The sequence below is a fragment of the Solanum lycopersicum genome, chromosome 8 (assembly GCF_036512215.1).
Source record: "Solanum lycopersicum chromosome 8, SLM_r2.1".
Classification (NCBI taxonomy): Eukaryota; Viridiplantae; Streptophyta; class Magnoliopsida; order Solanales; family Solanaceae; genus Solanum; species Solanum lycopersicum.
In genome coordinates this window covers 44,507,469-44,529,418 of record NC_090807.1, presented here as the reverse complement: position 1 = coordinate 44,529,418, position 21,950 = coordinate 44,507,469, and the positions used below count along the sequence as shown (strand labels likewise).

Genomic DNA, 21,950 nt, shown 5'->3' with positions numbered 1-21,950 from the left:
CATAGCTCAATAGATGATTTCTCATCTCATCATTAGTATTAAGCATACATTATTCTCAATACTTTCATTATAGTGATTATAGAGACTGGTCTCTTATTTAACTTTACATTCTCATAGGTGAGTACATTTTGGTAACATTGACATAGTATCTTTTGAGATTGGTCTCATCTTTCACATTAGCCTCTTATCATGTTCTCACCACATTAATTGACATTAGCACATTTTATCTTCATAATTACTCACTGCATTTTATGGCAGTGTTTATCTCATCATATTGCAATGCACTTCGCCATTTGTGTGTTTCAAACTCTTACTTAACCCTTCTAGGGTTTTATAATTTCATTACATAATATTCATTTCATCGTATGCCAATGCACTTGGCCATTTAGTGTATTTTACACTAGTGCTTAGCCCTTCTAGTGTTTCATCATTTCATTGCATATGATTCATTTCATCATATGCCAATGCACTTGGCCATTTTAGTGTGTTTTACACTTGTACTTAACTTTTCTAGGGTTACATCATTTTATTACTTACATCTTAGGTTCACTTAATTTTAAACGTATGCTAGACTTTTAAACGTATGCTAGACTTATAGGTCTATACATAAAAATCATGAGTCTTCATTCATAGTTTCATTAAGTGATTCATATCTTCAAATGATTACATGGTACAAGACTTATGCATCTTGTATGTATGCCATGATCTCGATTTCGATCTAAGTAGGCAGCATTACTCTTGAACATTTAATTCATGTATGACTTATGTATCAATACGACATTTGGTCAAGGAAACCCAGTTTTGAATCCCTTGGTCAATACTTACATTTTTCATTTATTTTATTTTTGTTCACACAGAATGAGGACGCAAGATCAAGCCCCAATGCCTTCATTTCCTTTTAATTTCTTTTCTTTAAATTTTCTCTTTCTTGGCCGAGGGGTTGTGGCATCGACCCCCATAGCCCCTTTTATTTTAATTTCTTTTTCCTTGAATTTTTTCGAGTTGACCATGAGGTATGGGTTCGAATCCCCACAGCCTCACTTTATTTTTCTCTTTAATCCCTAAATATTCCTAGAGGTCGTGGGTTCGATTCCCACACGCCTCAGCATTTATTTTTTTTTAATTTCCTTAAGTCTGTCTGAGAGATTGTGGGTTCGAATCCCACTCCTCTCATTTCTTATTTTCATGATTTCATTTTCAAGCCAAAACCACTGTTTGAATCCCCCTAACCATAATACTTTTAACTTACTTATTTTCATGGTTTTTAACATGGTGAGGTCATGGGTTCGACCTTCAGTGACCTCACTTATTTTTCATCATTTTTCTAATATTTTATAACATTTTAACTTGACCGAAACTTATGGATGGGGATTTAGTAATTTTTCAGCATCTTTTTCATCAAGCTACACATTAGTTCTTACACAAATTTCATGGTACGTTTATAACGTTTTAGGTGCATTTTCGTGGATTCATTAAGCCAAGAGTTTCTCACACGATTCATCCACATAAGTCATATATTCGGAAAACATATGCGATAAACCCAAACGCACGTAAGTCATATATTCAGAAAATGTAGATTTTCATTCATACGAGTTCAAACACACATTCATGAACATATTCATCACGAAAACACAATACATGCGTAATATATACCATCAAACATACCCCTTGAACTTATTAATTAAATAATTAATTGTATATTTAGGGTAATTACGATACTACGCTTAGCCTGGAAAAATACCATTTTACCCCTAGACCCTCCATACCTAAGATTTTCCGTTTTTAAGTCCGGTAAAAACTCATTCGAGTAAATATTCGTATTCGAGAGCCCTACATGGATGGACCAAATATTTTCTTGCTCAAATAACTCCCCAAGTTAGTTGGCTTGGCCTTAGCAAGGGTTCAGAGGTATTAGTCTACATGCATCAATCCCTGTAAACCCGGTCTAATCGTAGGAATTGTAGACACATTAAGCATTATTTAGTATAGACATTTTTAGGGTTGTTGCATTATCCTCCCCCCCCCGTAGGAACATTCTTCCCCGAATGACACTACTAATTCTCTAGCTTAATGCCACTCAAAAGATAACATAGATACTATTTACAACCAAGCAATAGCAACAAAGAATGGAGAGATAAGGAAACTTACAATTAAGAATAGGAAGTCTAACCTCAAGGGATGAAAAGATAAGGGTAGCGGGATATCATATCGACCTCGGCCTCCGATGTAGCACCCTTAATAAGATGGTTCCTCCACAATAACTTCACTGTGTCAATCTCCTTGTTCCTCAAGCGCTTGACCTGTGTGCCTAAAATCTCAACAGGTACCTCCTCATAGTACTAAACTTCATCAAACCCCAAGCCTTCAACAGGTAGAATTGATGCTGGGTCACCTAGGCACTTCTTCATCATAGAGACATGAAAGACTGGATAAACAGAAGCTAGCTCCAAAGGTAATGCCAACTCATAGCCCACCTCACCCACACGCTGTATGATCTCATATGGACCAACATACCTCGGACTCAACTTTCTTTTCCTGCCAAACCTTATCAACCCCTTCATAGGTGATATCTTCAAATAGACTGGGTCACCAACATCAAACTCTAAGGGCCGTTTTCTATTGTATTTATAAGACTTCTACCAAGTGTAAGTAGTAGACAACTTGTCCCTAATAACTCTGACCTTCTCTAAGGCCTCATGAATGATTTCAAGACCCAAAATAGATGAATCTTAAAACTCGAACAACCAAACTGGATACCTATATCTCCTACCATACAGTGCCATAAACGGCGTCATCCCAACTACCCTTGAAGTCAATCATACACGCCCTCAACATGTCATCCGATGTCTAAATAGTGCGCTCTTCTTACGTATTAGTCTGAGGATGAAAGGAAAAACTAAGATTCACCTGTGTGCGTAAGCTCTTCTAGAACAATCTCTAGAAATGTGAAGTGAACTAAGCTCTTCTATCTGAAATGTTATACGAAGGAATACCAAGCAATCTCACAATCTCATAAATGTAAAGTTTTGCATAATCCTCAGCTTTGTAAGTAGATGTCACAGTGATAAAGTGGGCAGACTTAGTTATCCTGTCCACAATATCCCATATGGAGTCATGCGGTCTCCTAGTCTTCGGATGACCAACCACGAAGTCTATATTAATGGCCTCCCATTTCAAAATCGGAACATCAATAATCTGAGTAAAACCGCCAGTCTTAAGATGTTCTGCCTTAACGTGTTGACAATTAGGACACTTGGCCACATGATGTGCAATGTCCTTCTTCATGCCATCTTACCGATAGATATGTTTAAGATCATGATACATCTTGGTGGAACCTGGATGTACATAATATCTTGAACTATGGGCCTGTTCAACAATCCTGGTCGAAAAATCATCCACATCTGCTACACACAACCTGTATTGGTACCCAAGTATGTTGTCACCTCCCAAGGCAAAAGACTTATTCATGTTAACCAACACTGAGTCCTTCAGCTCCATCAACACAGGATCAAGATGCTCATCCTTCTTGACTTCAACTACTAAGCATGATACAAAACTAGGATGGACTGCAACACCCCCACTAGTAGAGTAACCTAACCGCACACCCAGTCTGGTCAGTCTGTGTACATATTTAACAAAATCCATCTTCCCATCCTTAAGGTAGGTTGTACTTCCAATGCTCATTCTGCTCAAAGCATCATCTACAACATTAGCCTTACATGGATGGTAATGTATATTCATGTCATAGTCCTTCAAAAGCTCTAACCATCTCCGTTGTTGTAGATTCAACTACCTCTGTGTGAACACGTACTTGAGACTTTTGTGGTCTATGAACACTTCCACATGCCCTACATACAAGTAGTGCCTCCACAATTTTTGTGCAAACACTACAACTTCTTACTCCAAGTCATGAGTTGGATAATTATTTTCATTAACATTGAGTTGTCAGGACGCATAAGATATCACCTTAGCACCCTTCATAAGAACACAACCCTAACAAACCGTAGAGACATCACAATAAATAGTGTAATTCTCGCCACTTGGGCAATGTAAGCACCGAGGCTGAAGTGAGTCTGTCGTTGAGCTCTTGAAAACTCTTCTCATAAGTCTCCGCCCATTAATCCTAGACTCTCTTATTCATCAACGTTGTCAGTGGTGCAACAATGAAAGAGAAACCCTCCATGAACCTGAGCTAATAACCAGCCAATACCAAGAATCTACGAATATGTGTGAGAGTATGAGGTTTTGGCCATTTTTTCACAACCTCAGTCTTCGTGGGATCTACCTCCACACCTTTATCGCACAGATAATGACCCAGGATGCTCACTGATCTAAGTACCTACAAGGTTAGTATCAAATGTTGTTAATGCTCTTCCTTGGTCTTAGATTAGATGAGAATGTCATCAATGAATACTATGATGAATGAGTCAAGGTATTCATGGTAAACTTTGTTCATGATATCCCTAAATAAAGGAGGTGCATTCGTGAGATTAAATGACATTACTAGGAATCCATAGTGTCCATAACGGGTACGAAAGGTTGTCTTTGAGATATCTACATCCCTAACCCTAAGCTTATGATACCCTGAACAAAGATCAATCTTTGGGAACAAACTAGACCATTGTAGTTGGTCGAACAAGTCATCTATTCTGGTAAGTGCATACTTATTCTTAATAGTGACTTTGTTAAGCTATTGATAATCGATACACATTCTAAGGGTTCCATATTTATTTTTCACAAACAACACCGGAGAGCCCCAAGGGGATATGCTCGGCTGAATGAAACCCTTATCAGTGATATCTTTTAACTGCATCTTCAACTCCTTGAGTTCAGCTGGAGCTATTATGTAAGGAGGAATTGAAATTGGTTTAGTATCGGATTCTAAGTCGACACAAGAGTACTTTGGGACACGACCCATACATGATTCACTCAAATTACATCTCCCTAACGAAGTAAAATTGGTTGTATACTCTAACTAAAAAAAAGTTACAGAAGTAAAGCTTTGGTTTTTATCATGTTGTGACAGAAACTAGGGTATAAGTGTTTCCCATAGGTTCATAACGCCGTAATCCTAGATATAATAATTATTCCCTGGTGTTTTGCATGAAATTTAATAAGTTAGGTAGCTCTAAATCCTTGGTCAGACATTTCGAGAATTTCACCCCGTATTTTTGTCTAACTATGTTTGTATAAGCTACTAACCCTTACCTTTACTTTATATTAAGCATCATATTTTATGTATGACTTAGTTATTACATCGCACCAATCGAGACTAGCCTATTATATAGTTTCCCACAAAATCCATGTTGATAATTCTTTTTTTATTAACTATCTTCTTGGCCCGGCAAGTAGAAATAAGGAGAATTCTAATGCGTGCACTCGTAAAAAAGATTTCTATGAGAAAGATTATCAATACATGCCATAACCTATTTGTGAATTTTTATTAATCGAGGTCTACTTTGTTAATCACCTTTGGTTCCCACAGTGCTAGTTGTGGATTTAGTTAACCATGCATATAAGAACACAATTAGTAGTGTTAAACAATAAAACATGAACTTACTTTGACAACTAGAAGAAGATAAAAAAGTTCAACTTGGAATAACTAGAAATCACTTGAAACCCAAATTCGGAAATTGAATTACTGCTAAAGTTGCAATACCGAATCACCAAATACAACCTAAGAACATTATTAATAGAATCCAACCCCAAATATGAGGTTTTTAAACCCTATTTATAAGAACATATCCCAAAATTAAAAGGAATTAAAATAATAAAAGTTGTCCAAAAAAATGCAGTTGTATTCGACAACCCCGACAGACGGTCCATCCAGATTTTGCATATTTTTTCATCCTTTAGTTTGTTTCCTCTCTTAATCAATCGACATACCAACATCACAGTCCGTTGATGCATCTACGGTTTGTCGATGCCTTCCGTCGTTCCATACTCGGGATTTCTTCAACATGGGGTACTAGACTATCTATGAACTTATCGTCGATTCAACAGGACGATCTGTATATCAATCGACGGACCGTCTATCCTTCCATTGTCCCACACTTGGTTAGATTTCACTGAGTTTCTCTAAATGCTTGAACTATCTGTTGGCGGTCACCATCAACAGGCCTTTCACAAAATGATAGATTATTGATGGCTTTTGTGGGTCATCTCTGCACTAAATCTCAATAGCGTTCTGCGTTTTGGGATTGGACATCTTTCCTGCAACACAAGAATAAAAAAATGTTTAAGACTACTAAAAAAAGGCTCTAGACTCGACACAAAACATAATGAAAAAGCATTAAAAGTACGGAGAAACAACGGTACATGAACTTCCTCATTTTAAATTTATTGTTTGTCCACAAGCGACGCACTATGACTTAACGCAACACTTTATACAAAAGTATACTCTTTTAAGATTCCGCAATCACATGGCTATCAATGCCAACTTTTTAATTGATTTAGTGCATGCTTCTATTCTTAGGTTAGAGAAGCTTACTTATGTGGATAAGAACATGTCAAAAATTCACCATGCACCAGCACCTCTACTATTTTTCCTCTCACCAAGGTACTAACTTTCCGACATTAAAACTAGTGCCCTCACTTAAAAAAAATCCTCCTTTTTTCGTACAATAATTTGAACATTGGATCAAGGATCATTCTACAACACTCACTCTCAAAACAAAATTCACAACTAGATAGTACTTGTCACCATAGGCTTGCCCTTATTTTCATTTCTTAAGTTCACCACATTGGACTCTAGGATCATGATAGGACTTTCTGTGCTTGTAACGGTTGCTAAGGGTCAGGTATAGTACATATGGGTATATTTTATTGACTTTTTACCCTCCTTCACATTACTACTAAGCATCCTACCGCTTAGATTATCTCTTATGCCCTACTTTTCTTTTCTTTTCATTTTTACCTTGCTTCTCTTTTTGTTCTTTGTGGAAGTAAGTCTTACTTTTTTTTTGTTCGACTCTTTTTTTTTTGTTTTCATTTTTTAATCTAAACTCTTTTTTTCTTTTTATATTGATAAATTTTACTGAGTGACCTCTGTTGATCACTTTTTCTTTTCATTGCCCCATTACTCTTTTCATATCTACTTTTCGGGTCATCACTCATAATAGGCACCCTCAACTTATGGATTTGCCATGAGTCGAGGTACACATTACCCAATGTTTGTTCAGGGTCAAGATGAGGTCAATTTCTGCGTTAGCCACCTTCAACTTAGGCTTTTGACCTTAGTTGAGGTGCATATTTCCAAGGAGGGACAAGGGCCAACACATTAAACCCAGGGAACGTGGTTTGGTGAAGAAAAGAAAGGTCTATTATAGGCTCAACATATTTGGATAAAAAATGGATAAAAATTTCATTTGGTTAACTTTATTTTAGGCTAGATGTTTGCTAATTCGAACAAGGTCCGATGATCCTTTTCAAGTTGTCTAACACAGATTCCTTTTTGCAGGACATACAACGAAAGGTTTATCTAGGTACCAAAAGTGGAACAGTAGAACTTCCTCACACTCTCTTTAGACCTCATTACCCTATAAGGTTGTTAGAAGCCTAGTTTTAGTGTTCGTTTGAGGGTCATGCAGTGCGTGCATCTCTATGTAATAATAAGAGCCAACAAGTTTAACTTCTTTATACCTATTCATGAAAACATTTTCTTAGGAAGGGATATCATTCATGACTAGCCATCATGCTTTTTATTTCATTCTTCATACTTTGTTCAAGTTACGACATACTCTTCAATGGTAAAGTACTCAGTCTGTTGGGTAAAATGAACATAGGCAAGAAAACCCCTAAGAAAGGATCATGAATTGGGCTACTCAGACTTCACCCTAACACTCACTTTACATTCACCCCACCCTAACAAAATAGCATGCAATTTTCCCCAAAGCATAAAAATAAAGATAGGGTGGTCAGTGAAGAAAAACTGAGGTGCATAGCACAAACGATCAACAAGTAGATGAGTCCGGTTTCCCACAACCCGCATCATCATCCGTAGAAGGTTCACCCTCAGTGGTTCCCACAAAAATTGATGCACCATCAGTGGTGCTCCTTTGAACAACCTCATATCTGGAACTAGACGCCCCAAAAGCTAACTCTCGATCCCTCATCTGATGGGTCTCCTCATCAATCAAAGAGGCTCTCCTAGCGAAATCAAGATTGTTACTCTCCATCTTCCTCGCACGGTCATCCTCTCCCTAAGTGGCGCGTCCTGAATGGTTCCTCAAGGCACAAAAAGTGTCTTAGGCGGAGACTTAGTAGGGATTGTGAATAAAGTAGCTAGAATAGTGTCTTCGGCTCGCTCGATGAGTGAAGTCTCGGGATTAGACACCCTTTTCTCCAAAATAATGTCAACATCTATGTGCAAACATGCCACCGCCTCTTGAAAAGTAGTCAAGTCAATGGTGGGGGCTTGCCGTACAAGAACCTACAACTCCAATGCATCAAAGCAGTGGTTAACCGCCTTAATCTTCTATTGGTCTACCCTCTTCCCAATCTGGTCCTCACCCTCGGCAATGGTTTTTTGTATCCAAGGTTGGATATGATGAAACAGGATGTCCATATGGGGGCCTTTAACTGTTCGGCCCTTGCTATCCGGACTAGTGCTATAGATGGTGGAGTAGACCGGAAGGAACAGGGTGCTCTACTAGTGTCATGCGCGTACTCAACTAGGGTAGTGTCAGTGGTCACTAAAGTGGTAGGAACATCCCCTTGGTCTTACTCTACCATATCCGCCAAATTCTCACTCAGCATCTGCAACTCAACTCTAGTCCTCTCTATGGTGCAACCACATTTGCCTCATTCCTAATGAGATCTATATCAACAGTCCTGGCCGGTGTGCAGAGGGTATCACGGTTCCATATAGGCACTCTAGCATCCCTGAGTAAGTGGATGATCATACACTAGAATGGGTATGTAGTACAGGTCTTTAAAGCCTCTCATGTATCATGGAGTTCAATAATTTCGCAAAGTGGATCTCCAACCAGCCACAAATGGGGCTACAAATACTGCTCTATCCCATGTAAGAATATTATCTGCTGCCGTTGAAGAGAGGTAGTGGCGGACTAACAGCCAGAAGAACTTGGTTGTGAAAGTATGTTTGGATTTCGGATGAAACCTCTAGGGTCTAACACGCAGTGTGCTCCCTCACGGTCAATGGAGAGGTGTTGCACAATACACCTCTTAGCGGTCTCTTTCTTATCCACGATCCTGTGAAACTGGAAACTCTTGACCATATCCCACCTGTAAGAAAACTCCAGAGTAAGGAGGTCCTGAGTAACATCACTGGATTCACCGTATAGGAATCGGCGGATGCTAGTAGGAGAAGTGTCCACCCGACAGCCTCGTACTAGAACCTTTGTGAGCAGATCTAGTTTGGTGGTTTTTTTCCTGCCTATCAAAAGAATCTTGGAGACTCTCAACATAGGAGGCATAGAACTCTCAAACCATCTCGTTGCTATACGACCCTAGGTATCCTAAACATCGGCTCGATCAAAAGTCGGGTGAAGAATCTTTACAGATCAGGGACTGTCAACAATCGAGTCATCACCTCCTTTTCATTCAGAACCTTTGCGTCCCTGTAGACCTGATACTGACCATCGATGCACCACCTCGTTGGATCTTCAGCAATCGGTGAAGGGATATTCTCCTAGGGTGCAAAAGAAGAATCCGAACAATGAGCCTCCCTGACCAATCCGTTCTATTAGCACTTACTATTTTTGACAGAATTTGCTTGATCTCTCGATTGGACAGCTCAACTTGCCCTCTATTTTGTTGATGATACAATGTGGCCACACTGTGATGAACCCCATATTTATCCAATAGCCTTCTGAACAACTTATTGTAAAAGTAAGATCCACCATCACTAATAATGGCCCTGGGTGTGCCAAATCTGGAGAAGATGTTCTTTTTCAACTGTGACTTGGAATCATTCTTTGCCATCAAGTACCTCAAAGAGGAGTAGTCAATATACACTATGACTATCGTACCATGAAATAGGAGCAAAATTTTTCAAATGCAAATAATACTGCACTCTTGCTCAGGCACACTATAGTTCTTTTGTGCTTCATTTAGGGACTTACTTGCATAATATGTGGTATAGAGGATTTTATCCCTTCTCTATCCCAATACCGCACCAAGATAAACCCCATTAGCATCACACATAAAATCAAAATGGCTTACTCCAATCTAGGGAAATAATAATGGGCGCAAACACCAATTCTCCTTCAACTCTCCAAATGCTTTCTGATAGGATTCATCAGAATAAAATTTACATTATTTCTCAAATAATTTGCATAGAGGATGTGTAAATTATGAGAAATCCTTACTAAACATCCGGTAAAAGCCTGCATGTCCCAGAAACATCTCACACTTTTTACTGATATGGGTGGGGAAAGCCTCTCTATAACTTCAACTTTTGCTCGATCAACCTCTATCCCCTTATCCGAGATGCGATGGCCTAATACCATACCCTCTTTCACCATAAAGTGACATTTTCCCAATTAAGCACAAAATTGCAATCGTTGCATCTTTTGAGAACCTCGGCCAAGTGCATAAAACACCAACAAAAGAAGTCACCCACAACCAAAAAGTCACCCATAAACACCTTAATAGTATCCTGTTCTATATCAGAAAATGTAAACATCATATATCGTTGGAAGATGTCCAGTGCATTGCAAAACCTAAATGCATTCTCTTGAAGGCGAACGTTCAATAAGGGAAAGTAAAAGTGGTCTTCTCTTGATCCTCCAGGGCAATAGAGATTTTCTTGTAACCTGAATAACCAAAAAGGAAACAGAACCATCCTTTTCTTGCGAGTGTATCCAACATCTGATCCATAAAGGGCATAGGAAAATAGACCTTCTAAGTCCATGAATTAATGTTCTGGTAACAAACTCTCCATTTTTTCACCGACCTCATTGGAACAAGCTCGTTTCTCTCATTACGTACTACTGTCATTCCCCCCTTTTCGGTGCACTAAATAGGGCCTACCCAACTACTATCTGCAATAGGATATATGACTCCGACATCCAACCACTTAATGATCTCCTTCTTCACTACCTCTTGCATAAGTGAATTCAACCATCTCTAGTGCTCAATACTGGACTTGTTATCCGGCATGAGTTGAATTTTGTGTAAAAAAATATCGGGAGAGATCTCAATAATGTCCACAATAGTCCTACCAATGGATCCTTTGAACCTTTTCAAAATTTTCACCAGACACTCTACTTCTTGCATATAAAATGTGTTGCAATGATTACCACCAAAGTGTCATCTGTACAAAGAATGCATACCTCAAATGAGGTGGTAGAGCCTGAAGCTCCAATTTTGGAGCCTCATCAACAGATAGTGTCGAGGATGGAGACTCGCGATTCTTGGTATTCAACTCCAATTTTTTTGGTTTTGACCTATATTCATTCCGTTCAAGTGCCGCAACCAAAGACCCATACTCTTCAATACCATCACTTGAAAAATTCATTATCATTGCCGTTATAGCCTCGACAGCCAAGCATTTTTCAATTTGTACCTCCTACATACTCTCAACCATGTAGGATATAACATATGCCTTTTGGATCTCCCCTCTCCGCTTTATGGACTTACAAATATTGAATGTTGAATGTTGGTTCTTCTTTGTTCAACCTAAACTTCATATGCCCTTTATCCATGTATACCAAGGCGCGACCGGTAGCAAGGAACGGCCTCACATGAATAATAGGGACGTCAATTTTCACCTCCCATTTAAGATTTACCAAATCGCCCAAAATTATAAATGACTCCACTTTCACGAGCACATAATGGAGTATCCCAATGGGCCTCTTCATTGTTCGATTTGGTCATCAGTAATCTCATCGCATTGGGCTTTGGGTCACCTAAACCCAATTTCTTATAAATGAAAAGGGGCATCAGGTTTATGCTTGAACCTAGATCACATATTAAGTTAGAAAAGTGTAATAATCCGATGGTGTACATGGTATAGTCAAAGCGCCCGAATCTTCCTTCTTCTACACAAGAGATCGTGTGGCAATCGCACCACAATGCTATATTTGGTCATCATCCTCTAAACCTACCCATCTCTTCTTTGTAACCATATCTTTCATTAACTTATGATTACTTGGCATTTGCTCCAAAGTTTCTATTAAAGGCACATTGATAGAGAGTTGTTTCAAGATAGTGATAAAACGCTTGTAATTACAATCCTCATTCTTCTTCACCAATATCAGAGGGAATGGTGGTGGAGATATGGGAATGGGACCACTTTCTTTGGGACCTCTACTTCTTTTTTCCATTTTGTTGACCAATTCTCTACTAGTTTCCACCACATCTTCATTATTTCTCTTCTCATCTTCAACCATAAACGTCCGAGGTGGATCAATAGTTTGCTTACCTCATCGATTAGTGATTGACATATAATGTCCATTATTTTTATGATTTTGAATGGTATTTCTAGGAAGAGTGCCTGATTGACACGGGTTCACACTAGTAGAAAATTGGGCCATTTGTAACTCAAGATGCTTAATAGAGTCCACATATGCTTCCACCTTTTGGCCAATTTTAGGTAAATCACTTCTCAATTTTGGAGTGCTCATTACTAGCATCAAACCTCCTCATCATATTCCGCAACATATCCTCAACTCACGCCATACTACCTCCACCATCACTAGGAGCAACCTCCTGAGTTTGAGATGGAACATAAGGCCCACTTTGATCATTTCTGTTACCATGGTAAACCCTATTGAAGGTGTTGTCACAGTTGTAGTTTTCATCACGAACATATTTCCCCTTTCTATTGTAATTACCATAGTTTCGACCTTTATTTCCTTAACCTTGATGCCAATTATCCTGATTGAAGCCTTGGGCATTTGGTCGGAAAGCCCCTGTCTAATTATTCGCTCATATACTCATCCGCTTGTGGTGGTGGTTTAGTCAAGTAATTCACCACTTTTACTTTCTCTCCACCTCCAGTGGCATGTTTCAATACCAACCGAATCTTAGTTCTCATTTGATTCACCTCCTCATGAATCTCATCTGCAGCCGTATTATGTGTAGCTTGCACTGCAAACCTGTTTCTCCATGTGTCTGACTTTCTAGTACTCCAAGCCTTGTTGTTGCGAGAGATTTTCTCCAACTTCTCTGCAATCTTAACATATGTCCACTCACCATAACGACCCTCTGTAATAGCATCGAGTACTGGTTTATTGTTATCATCTTGACCCTAATGGAAGTACTACTCATTATCGATGTGGTGGTTTATAATGCCTCTCATATACCCAGTAAATCTATCCAAAGAGTTACTTACTGACTCTCTAGGTAGTTCCACGAAGTTTTTCACTCTGTCCTTATGGTTGCGATTCTTGGACACCGGGCAATACAAATCTAGGAACACATCCTTCAACTGATCCCAAGTATAGATAGAATTATAGGGAAACATAGTAAACCATATCACAGCATCTCCAATAAAAAATAAAGGAAACACTCTCAGCCCAATGATGTTCATATCTACATATGACCTCCCCAGACAACTTTTACACAAAGACTTCCTTTTGACTATGTGAGAATGTGAATCCTCTGATGGTAGCTCAGCGTACAAACCCCTTGCAGTGAGCATCTGCATCAAACTACTAGTTACCACGAAAGTGTTCCCATGGGGTAGAGGAGGTAAGACAAGAGGCCCATCAGAGTCAGTGATGTTGAAATTGGAAATATAGAACTCCTGAGGGTGTGGGACGGTAGGCTGCATCATCAACCTGATTTTCCGCAACTACTTGATTGTGAGTGTCAACCATTGGTGGAAGTTGACGAAAAATCCCATAACCTAGATGGGCAAGGTTCTGCTTATTTTCCATTCTTCGAATTGTACGGTTAAGTTCAGGATCAAATTGAATTAACGGGTCTCCTCGGCTCCGTATACTTAGCATACATTAGAGCTAGACCTCACAGAAACAAAATAAAGTAAAGTAAAATCAGGATATCGTTGAATAAACATCCGTAATATTATTAAGGTTAATATAAAATCCACTTTCCCTGAAAGAGGCAGCAAAATGCGATGCACTCAAATTACACCTCCCTAAAGAAGTATAATCGGTCGTATAAAGTAAAGAACCCCACTAGTAGGTTAGGGTTGATCCCACGAGGAAAATGTTTTAGACTTAACTTCAATGTACAATTGCTTCTATTTAGTCAATTTCTTTATGAAAATGTATGATTAAAGGGGTTTTTTTGTGAAAGAAATTTTTTCAATATCTCTAAGTAAAAAAAGTGAAAGGAGTAAAGCTTTGGTTTTTATCAAGTTGTGAGAGAAACTAGGGTGTAAGTGTTCCTCAAAGGTTAATAACGTCCTATTCCTAGATATAACAATTCTTCCCTAGTGTTTTGCATGCAAAGTGATAAATTAGGTATATCTAAATCCTTGGTCCGACATTTAGAGAATTTCACCCTGTACCTTGGTCAGGCTACGTGTGTATAAGCTACTAACCCTTACTTTTACTTCATATTAAGCATCATATTGGATGTATGGCTTATTTATTACTTCGCACAAATCTAAACTAGTTTATTATATAGTATCCCACTAAATATATCTTGATAAGTCTTTTCTTATTAACTACCTCCTTGGTACAACAAGTAGCTATATGATGAGTTCAAACACGTGAACTCATTGAAAAGACTCCTAATCGAAAGAATTATGAATACATGTAATAGCCTATTTGAGAATTGTTATTAGGCTAGGTCTACTATGTTAAGCACCAATGGTTTTCGCAATCCTTGTTGTGGATTAAGTTACACATGCACTTAAGAACACAATTCATAGTTGTTAAACAATAAAACATTAACTTACTTCAACAATTCGAAGAAAATCGAGTAATTTGACCTTAAATAACAACAAATCACTTCAAAAGAAATACAAAAATTGAATTAATGTTAAAGTTGCAAAACCCTATCTCCAAACACAACCTAAGATCAATAGTAATAGAATCCAACCCCTAAACTATGTTTTTACACTCTATTTATAAAAACATTTTCCTAAACTAAAAGGAATTAAAATAAAGAAAGTTGTCCAAAAAATGTGGTTGTAATTGACGACCCCCACAGAGGGTCCGTAAAAAATGATGGACCATCGACTTCCTCTATCATTCAAGACTTAGCATCTTTTTTCATCCTTCATCTAGCACCCTCTCTGAATCAATCACCAAACCAACACCAAGGTCCGTGGATGCATTTTTGGTTCGTTGATGCCTTATGTCAATTCCATACTTAAACTTTGTTCAACTTCGGGTACTGGAACTATCTCTGAATTTATCGACGATTCAATAGGATGTTCTGTTGATTCTTTCATAGATTTCCGTAGACCCACACTTGGTTAGATTTCCTCGAGTTTCTATAGATGCCTCAGCTATCAGTCAGTTGTCACCATCTACGGTGCATAGATGGAACGACGGACCGTCGATGGTCTTCGTGGGTCACCTCTGCACTAAATCTAAGTTGCCTTTTGCGTTTTGGGTTTGGACATCTTTCCTGCAACACTAAGATAAAAAAATGTTAAGACTACTATAAAAAGGCTCTGGGCACAGACAAATCTTAAGGAAAAAGTATTGAAAGTACCGCGAAACCAAGGTACATCAATACACAATAAAAAAATAGTAGTACTAAGTCTAACACAATACTTATGTAAGAGAATTAAATGATTTCTATGCCCTCGAGTAAAATGAGGACATAGTTCAACTTGCTTGAACGATCCTATAATCCAAGCTTAGCTCCAAAAAGCACCTTCACCTATGAATCAGTTTAGAGATATATAAAAGAATGGAAGTAGTACAAACACCTGTACTAAGTATGGCATAATGCATGAAAATCATGAAAACAAACATTTATTGGAAATATGAAGTTTTTGATTTAAATATCATAATATAATAAAAAGAACCACATTTAACAACTTAGGAACACATAAGAATTCACTAATTCAATTTAGGACAATTTTAGAAAACCTTACAGTGAAGTCGTGTAACTTTATAGTGACTTAATCCACTGTTTCAGTGAAGTTTCTCAATTTCACAAGGAACACTTCCTAGGATGCAATCCTCTCACTAAAAGCTATCCTAAGACTCACATAAATAAGACAAAAAGAGATTGCACATACACTCTCTCTAGGCACACCTTAATGATCCTTAAGACAACCTATAATGAGATACACATACTTACAATATACTTATCACATGATCATGAGATTGTCCTACCAAAGGTGATTCAAAGATTCACTTGAGTGAGTTGGGAAGTGACTGCAAGGTATTGCTTCTAGGTATCATATTCAACATCAACTTTTCGAGTTTCTTCATTTCTCCCATTCCCTTAATGAATATTATCTCATGTACAAAGATACATAACATATTCAAACAACCAAATACAATAGAAATGTATGTTTTATTCTATATGGTGATACACTGTTACAAAGATTTATATTAATTAAAATGTAAACAAATTCCATCTTTTGGTCACAATTATAGTCTATCTTTTCCTACTTGTAAAGTAGAATTGTGACGGAAGAAGCAAGACTGGAGCGGTTTTTTATGGCTTAGACTACTTCAAAATATGGATGGAAATTATTTCTCTAAAATATAGAATATGATTATTTTTATTGATATTTGGTTTTGGAATTAGCAAGAAATATTCTGCTTTAGGACTTGCACTTTTCTGTAGTTAACTGCAAATATTTGCAATAACAAAAAAAGATCAAGTCTCAAACATGCTAACCTTATTTGTTCTTTTGTACTAGGGAAGACAATTGTTTTTTCTCTGTTATAACATGGTCGAACTAAGAAATAAATGAAGCATTAAAGAGAATATTGGGTACTATTGAGTTATAACTTATCAATGATTCTAATCTTCTCGTTTAAAGAGGAAGCAACAAAGCTTTGTGAAGCTAGTCTTAGAGAGATTTAATTATCTCTCTTATTTAAATAACGGAGAAGGGTCTAAAATACCCTTATAGTATTAGAATTGGTACAAAAATACCCCTCGTTTATCTTTTAGCCTTAAAATACCCTTGGGGTTAACCTTTAGGGACCTATTTTGCCCTTTTGGCTAACAGACTACTAAGTCAATATTTTTAATTATTTCATTTATTACGTGACATGTTGTAATTGGTTAAAAATTTAATTAATTAAAATTTAATTAGTTTGACCCAAACCACCCTATCCACCCGGATCGAACCGACCCATCTTTCAAAATACCCAACCCATCCAAATAAAACATCAATTACCCATTTCTTTTTTTAAAAAAACCCTAAACATTTTGCTGTTGTCTTGACACTCAAAGATCAGAGCATACATGCTGGTGATGATGTTAATCAAGGTAACCAAATAAGTGATATGTTCATCAAGGTAACCAAATAAGATCAAACCAATGCCATATGGAATTGGCAAACTGCAATTATTTACAGCAACGTGCAATTTGCAATTTTTAACAGCAAAATGTGCAGATTTTTATAAAAATCTGCAATATTCAAATTTTTACAGCTATTACACAACAATTTGTAATCTATAAATTTTTACAGTTGTTTAGGGTTTTTTTTAAAAAAAGGAAATGGGTAATTGATGTTATATTTGGATGGGTTGGGTATTTTGAAAGATGGGTCGGGTCGATCCGGGTGGATAGGGTGGTTTGGGTCAAACTAATTAGATTTTAGTTAATTAAATTTTTAACCAATTACAACATGCCACGTAATAAATGAAATAATTAAAATATTGACTTAGTAGTCTGTTAGCCAAAAGGGAAAAATAGGTCCCTAAAGGTTAACCCCAAGGGTATTTTAAGGCCAAAAGATAAACGAGGGGTATTTTTGTACCAATTCTAATACTATTAGGGTATTTTAGACCCTTCTTCGTTTAAATAATATTGAATTATCAAAATTCTTTGAAATCATAGTTCAATGATACATAATCTGTTTTTCAACATTTGAATAGCTTAATTAAAAGTCCATTCATCTTATAGTAATGGATACGGGCTGTATGTTCTCTAAATCATAGGGACACATAATATTTTCTTGCGTAAAGCATGAAAAATAATAATATGGGAAAAACATGTAATCAATTTAAATGAAGATATAATAGAAGTAGAAAAAACATTCTTATTAAGTTTTAAAGCAAAAATATCTATTAAAATTTCTAAGTCTGTACAATCTTTCCTCCTCCATCCCGATTATTCTCTAAGAGTAAAAAAAAATATAGATTTTAGTCACTAACAAAAATATGCTTCTTTTACACTTCTATGTGTATATAAGTTATTATTATATTTCATTTACATACTTTCTTAAGAACGTAATCCTATGATTAGAGACACCTTGATCACTAGTCACTTCTTATCTCTTTATCATGACATTCTTAGAGTAAAGGATACTTTAGTTATATCCTAGCATACATTGTTATTTCTAGGTCAAAGAGAATAAAACAATAATAGTCTTCAAATTTTAAATAAAATCAATTTTATAGTTTATTAGCAAAAAATATGACTGAAATTTATCTTTCTAAATAAGTTCAAAGATCTCCCTACCAATAATCTCACATAAATAGCTTCTAGTTAACATGAGATTGAGAAAATGAATGAACATATCTTTGCATTTTATATCCCGTTGATAAGAAGCATCATTGAAATATACATGTGGGCATAAAAGAAGTTTTTCCAACAATCACATCAGATGTAAATTTATTCTTGGTATTGAAGGTGCACTTACCAATCATCTTTCTACTTTCACATTTCAATATATACGAGTACTTTTTAGGAAGTCTATGGATAATAAGAAAAACACTTGGAAAACATTGGGACTACTTACAAGGTAAACAATACTTCTTTTTGCATAAAAAGAGGTAAAAGATTTCAGCATACAATGAGGGAATAGAATCAAATTAAATACTACTTGGAAAACATTACTATAAAACAAAGAATTGTGTATTCACAAATTTTCAGAGAATGGATGCAAAAGCAAGAAAACTTATAAATATGGCGGAGCTAAACACCTAAGGGTTATTAGATGAACACATTTTGTCAATATTTTTTTTAAATGTTTAGATTAAATATCGATATTTTTTATAGATATTAATTATTGAACATCCTCGAAATAAAAGAGATCAGATATAGCTATGTGGCTAAAGCAATACAAATTATTCTTAGAGGCCTGGATAAGACCTTGGGCTCCTACATTACATTTAGTAAAGCAATACAAATTATTCTTAGAGGCCTGGATAAGACCTTGGGCTCCTACATTACATTTAGTTGTATATAAATTTAACAAAGGTCCTCTTTTTTTTGGTTGAAGAAAAAAAAATAAATGAAGAACTCTCCTTTATTATTAGAAAAAACAAGAAGATCCTTTTTACTAATCATAACGAGCTAAGGATGTCATTTAACATTTCACTTTCTCATTTTAAAATTTTAAAATACATCTGTATCAAAAAGAATGACCTATAGATTTTATTTTATTTTAGGTTATTAATTGAAGAAGTAATTGGAGTATAAAAAGACAAGTACAGAAATAAGTAATAACCCCCATTAGAGACAAGTATAATGAAATTCAACATTTTGTTCGTTCGGATTTGATTGTGTCTGTTTAAAATAGAATTACTTTCTCTTTATTGGCAACGTTTTAATTTTAGTTTTCCCCGTAACATGGTTAATGTCACAAGATTAAACAAAAAATTTGTATATTTGACATAACTTTAGTTTAGTTCCATAAGATTCAATTTTTTTAATTTTCTTAAACATATCAAGTCAAACTAGGACACTGCTTAAGAAATGGAATTAAGTATATTAAGTTGAGTATATTATCATCTTTCAAGATTCATTATCTTTCCTCCTCTTGTGTCGGTACGTGACACTCCGATCCCCTACTACTATGTGTCGGTACGTGACCCTCCGATCCCCTAATTCTATGTGTCAGAACGTGACACTCCGATCCCCTAATTCTATGTGTCGGAATGTGACACTCTGATCCCCTACATGTGTCGGAACGTGACACTCCGATCCCCTACATGTGTCGGTAAGTGACACTACGATCCCCTACATGTGTCGGTACGTGACACTCCGATCCCCTACATGTGTCGGAAGGTGACACTCCGATCCCCTACATGTGTCGGTATGTGACACTCCGATCCCCTAATTCTATGTGTCGGAACGTGACACTCCGATCCACTAATACTATGTGTCAGAACGTGACACTCCGATCCCGTAATTCTATGTGTCGGAACGTGACACTCCGATCCACTAATATCATTCTGTAAATAATCAAGCCTTCTCTATTCGAAGGCATCATCAATCCCATTACTTTAATTCATCAAGCCTTCATCTATACCAAGGCATCATCATTAATAATGTATATTAAAGTTTCTTTTCAAGATTTGGGATTCAATATTTTCATCATGCTTATCTTATCACAATCACATAATCATATTCATGCAAACATACCATTAAGCATATAGTAGGGTTTACAATACTACCAATACATATCATTCACTATTAAGAGTTTACTTATGAAGCATGAAAACCATAACCTACCTCCACCGAAGAATTGGAATCAACAAGCAATTTCGCAAGCTTTGATATTCCCTCTGCCTCTTGATCGATCAATTTCTCTCTCTCCTTGTTCTCTCTATTTTCTTTATTCAAACCCTCTTTCTTTTACCCTAGTTAACATATAATTAAGTGTAAAAGATGGCAATAATACCCCACTAACTAACCAAAAGTTACCTCTTTTATCCCTCAAGAATTTTAGTTATTAATATAACCCCACGAAATCTATAATTAAGGAAAGAATAGTCCCAAAACGTCCCTAAAAACGTGTAAGGAAATCCAATTCTGCCTGGGATTTGCGCAACCTATGACGGGCCGTCGTGCCTGCGACGGTCCGTCCTCCAGGTCATCGCAAGGGTCAGAGAGTTAATTTCCACTGAACAATCTATGACGGTCCGTCACGCCTGTGACGGTCCGTCCTGCCATTCCGTCAAGAAGTTCAGAGAGTCGATTTTCAGTACCCAATTTCAGATTTTCTAAGTGTTTTGAAACGAGACCCTGCGACGGTCCGTCGTGGGGTCCGTCGCTTCTGCCAGTTTTTCCAGAATTGAAATCTGTTGCTCAAGACGACTAAACAGGTCGTTACAATAGATAACAATTTACCCATCGTTCCTCCCCGAACGATCACAAGAAGGAAAACAAGGGCGAAAAGGAGTACCTGAATCTGTAAACAGATGTGGGTATCTTTCTTGCATATCTGCCTCCTTCTCCCAAGTGGCTTCTTGAACCGGTCAATTCTTCCATTGCACCTTGATGGATGCAATCTCTCTTGACCTCAACTTAAGAACTTCTCTATCTAAAATAGCAACAGGCTCCTCCTCATAAGACAAGTTCTCGTCAAGCAAAAGTGAATCCCAACGGATAATGTAGTTTCCATCCCCATGGTATCTTTTCAACATCGACACATGGAATACCGGATGTACTCCGGACAGCCCTGGAGGCAAGGCTAACTCATAAGCCACCTCTCCTACTCGCTTAAGTACTTCAAATGGTCCAATGTACCTTGGACTTAGTTTACCCCTTTTTCCAAACCGCATCACCCCTTTCATTTGTGAAACTTTCAACAAGACTTGTTCACCCTCCATGAACTCTAAGTCTCTAACCTTTCGATATGCATATTCTTTTTGTCTACTTTGCGCCGCTAGAAGCTTTTCTTGAATAGACTTCACTTTTTCCATCGAATCCCTCAAGAGATCAGTGCCCCAAGGTCTAACCTCGAACGCATCAAACCAACCAATGGGAGACCTACATCTCCTACCATACAATGCTTCAAATGGAGCCATATCAATGCTTGAGTGATAGCTATTATTGTATGAAAACTCCGCTAAGGGTAGGAAGCTATCCCAATGACCACCATACTCTATCACACATGCACGAATCATATCCTCCAACAC

At 37.1% G+C, this 21,950-nt stretch overlaps 1 protein-coding gene across 1 annotated transcript; it reads right to left on the bottom strand.

The window, feature by feature from the left end:
- Window positions 1-3,291: 3,291 nt before the first annotated feature.
- Window positions 3,292-3,741, bottom strand: LOC138337967 (uncharacterized). The gene has a single exon (XM_069288414.1). The coding sequence runs from the start codon at window positions 3,739-3,741 to the stop codon at window positions 3,292-3,294; it is 450 nt and encodes a 149-aa protein (XP_069144515.1).
- Between the last annotated feature and the right edge of the window lie 18,209 nt (window positions 3,742-21,950).